This window comes from Macrobrachium nipponense, chromosome 1 (assembly GCF_015104395.2).
Source record: "Macrobrachium nipponense isolate FS-2020 chromosome 1, ASM1510439v2, whole genome shotgun sequence".
Classification (NCBI taxonomy): Eukaryota; Metazoa; Arthropoda; class Malacostraca; order Decapoda; family Palaemonidae; genus Macrobrachium; species Macrobrachium nipponense.
Window position 1 is genome coordinate 45,440,756 of NC_087200.1, and position 2,990 is coordinate 45,443,745.

Sequence of the window (2,990 nt, forward strand, 5' to 3'; positions counted from 1 at the left end):
CCTATAATAACTGAGATTTTTCAACCAATTTGCGTCGAAAATACAGAGAGAGAGAGAGAGAGAGAGAGAGAGAGAGAGAGAGAGAGAGAGAGAGTTACTACTGATCGTGTTGCATCTGCAGAATGACAATTAAAGTAATAAAAAATAGATAAACAAATAAAAAAGATAATAAGAAGCTCTGGTGAAAAATATCGAATGAAATGAAACTCTACAATATTATTTTTAATGTATTAGTTCCATGTGATACACGAAAAAGTTGTACGTCTAAAATAAATTATGAAATGAAGACCAATTATCACAGCGAGATGACTAGAGAACTGCTTTCTTCACGAATACTCTGTCACAGCCTGTGACGTCATTTTACCCAGAACTAGCTTTGAAGCCAACTAATGAATAGAAGAATGATTCATGGAAATTGACAAAGTTTGTTCTAAACTTTTGTGACTCCTTAGTGGTCAATGGTATAGGCTCCCAGGAGGCAAGCGCAGCTTGCAGGCAGCTTGAAGGATTCAATGGCGAAGGGGAAGTACTGGTCGTAGGGATCGTAGACGAGGAAGCGGTGGTAGATGGACTTCTGCAGGCACTTGGAGTCGTAGCAGTCAGGGACCTTGGGACAAGCCTCCCCGGAAGTGAGACATTCCTCGATGCGAGTCGTCTGAGTGAGAGTCTCGTAATGGACGTCGATGCTGTTGACGATGACCCTCCATTTGCCGACGGTGTTTTGTGCCCTCAAGGGCCTGACGTAGGAGGTCTCGGAGGGGCAGAGGTAGGTCTCCTCCTCCAGGGTGTTTGGTCTCTCCACCGAGAGCTCGGTGTTGAGGTCGGCAACGTCGGCATAGAGGGAGAGAACCTTTTTGTAGTGGTACTCGGCAGCATGTTTGATCTCGTAGGTTGGGTACTCGGGATCCTCGAGGCACCAGGGCTTCGTGGTGTTTGCTGCGCAGGACGGGACCTCCGGTTCTTCGTGTTTATGCTGAGGCTCGTGGTAGCTTGCTGGTTGGGAGTGATAAGAGGGTTGAGGATGATAAGACGGTCTGTGGTGGTGGGTGTGGTGGCCGCTGTAGGCGACTGAAGAGCCTCCATGGCTCACCCTGACGTGAGAGCTCTGGTCAGTCAAGGCAGTGGCCAACACAGTCAGCAAAACCTGAGGAATGGAAGCGAGTGATTATTTGCATCTCCCAAAGATGGAAAGAAGATGATGAGTGAGCTAAGAAACGAAGACAACCTACCTAATACTTGGGAAATTTATCAAAATAAATTTGAACATACAACAGAGCAATAGAAAGATAAGTTGGGCAGAAATAATCAAATAAATGACGAAGCAAGTAAAATACGAAAAGTGGGAAGCACTAAGACTAAAGAAAAATTTTAAACATCTGCTGATTCCCAGAGCCAACAAGAGCTCTTAACTGGTATTCCACGTACCATAAACCTTATAACCATGTCTACGCAACTGATTCGCCCCACAGGAACTGTGCCGAAATCCCTAAAGGAACAGGTTTATATACGAGCGCCCTTCATGACAATCCCACCTCAAAGAAGGCGCTTCTGACCGCCAACGGCCTTTGGGTCTTAAACCGGGAGACCGAAAGTTGCATTCACTACTCCTAAGAAATTATGTACGACACAATTTTCGACCACGAATGATTCAAGGAAATACTAAACATTTTCTAATTTACACGGATTTGTAGACTGTGGGCGTCGAGAAATAACAAACGAACAATAAAACAAGTGAAAAATACGCTAAGGTTTCTTCGGCGCAATCGAGTTTTCTGTACAGCGCATATTGCTGTATGAAACTCTCAACCACGGCCCATGAAACGCTCAGCCGGCCATGGTGGCCTTTGTTGTTGCGGTTCCAGACGCACGATCATGACTAACTTTAACCTTAAATAAAATAAAAAAAGCTATAAAATGAAAACTACGGAGGCTAGAGGACTACATTTTGGGATATTTGGTGATTGGAAAGTCGATGATCAACATACCAATTTGCAGCCCTCTAGCCTCTGTAGTCTTTAAGATTTGAGGACGGACAGGAAAAGTGCGGACGGACAGACAAAGCCATCTCAACAGAAAACTAACGAGGGATTATTTTTAAATGACTCGCATTTACGAATTGTATTGTTGTGAACATTTTGGAAAATATTGTAACAATTGTTTGTTTACCAAACAAAATGGGTTTAAAAAATAAAACTTTTTGAAAATCATAAATTGAAGTAAGTAGGTGTAACAAAACTTTTCATACATTTCCAGATTGTAGGGATTAATAAACAATATATTAAAAGGGTCTTTAAATTAAGAGGGTCTCAGAACAGAAAATAATTATTCAGTTTAAAAATATATACATCAATGAAAATTGTTTATACGTAGAGTTTTGGAGATATTCGTAACATAACGCATTTCCGAAATTAAAGTGAAACTTAGTTTGCCTACATTTGTGGAATATCATAATAAGAAAGGATTTTAAAATGTTAGCAGAAAATAGATAGAAGAATAAATAAATAAATAAATAAATAAATAAATAAAACTATTTCGAGGAAGGCTAATTTTCTGAGGAACTCTTTTGAATTGACACAATTGCAAAATGTCTTGCTATGAAGGGTTTTTGAACTATTAATAGTAATTGTTATATTTTCCAAACAAGATGGTATGAAGAAAGCTGTTTGATTTTATATACAACAAAAAAAGTATTTTTGAAATATTGGAAGCAAATTGAATTTTTTTTAAACAAGGTGAGTTTCAAAAAAAAAAAAGTTGGTTATGTAAAATTTTTAGAACATTTGTAGCATTAGGAATTTTTTTCACACAAATAACAACCAGAAAAAAATTTATAATTAAACGAAAGCCAGTGCATTGAATTTTTATGTTATTATAGTTTCAAAATAAGGCTAGTTTTAAAAACAATCGTTCACTGAACAGACGTACATTCGAAAAGTATTTTGCTACATGTAGGTAATGGAAATACTCGTAACACTCCATGAATATCTATG

The 2,990-nt window shown here is 38.8% G+C and overlaps 1 protein-coding gene across 1 annotated transcript; it reads right to left on the reverse strand.

Annotated features, from left to right (window-relative positions):
- Positions 1 to 214: 214 nt before the first annotated feature.
- On the reverse strand, positions 215 to 1,511 carry LOC135220153 (neurotrophin 1-like). Its single transcript, XM_064257444.1, has 2 exons — positions 1,426 to 1,511; positions 215 to 1,144 (listed from the first exon to the last, which is right to left on the reverse strand). The coding sequence occupies exons 1-2, from the start codon at positions 1,441 to 1,443 to the stop codon at positions 449 to 451; spliced, it is 714 nt and encodes a 237-aa protein (XP_064113514.1). The 5' UTR covers positions 1,444 to 1,511; the 3' UTR covers positions 215 to 448.
- Between the last annotated feature and the right edge of the window lie 1,479 nt (positions 1,512 to 2,990).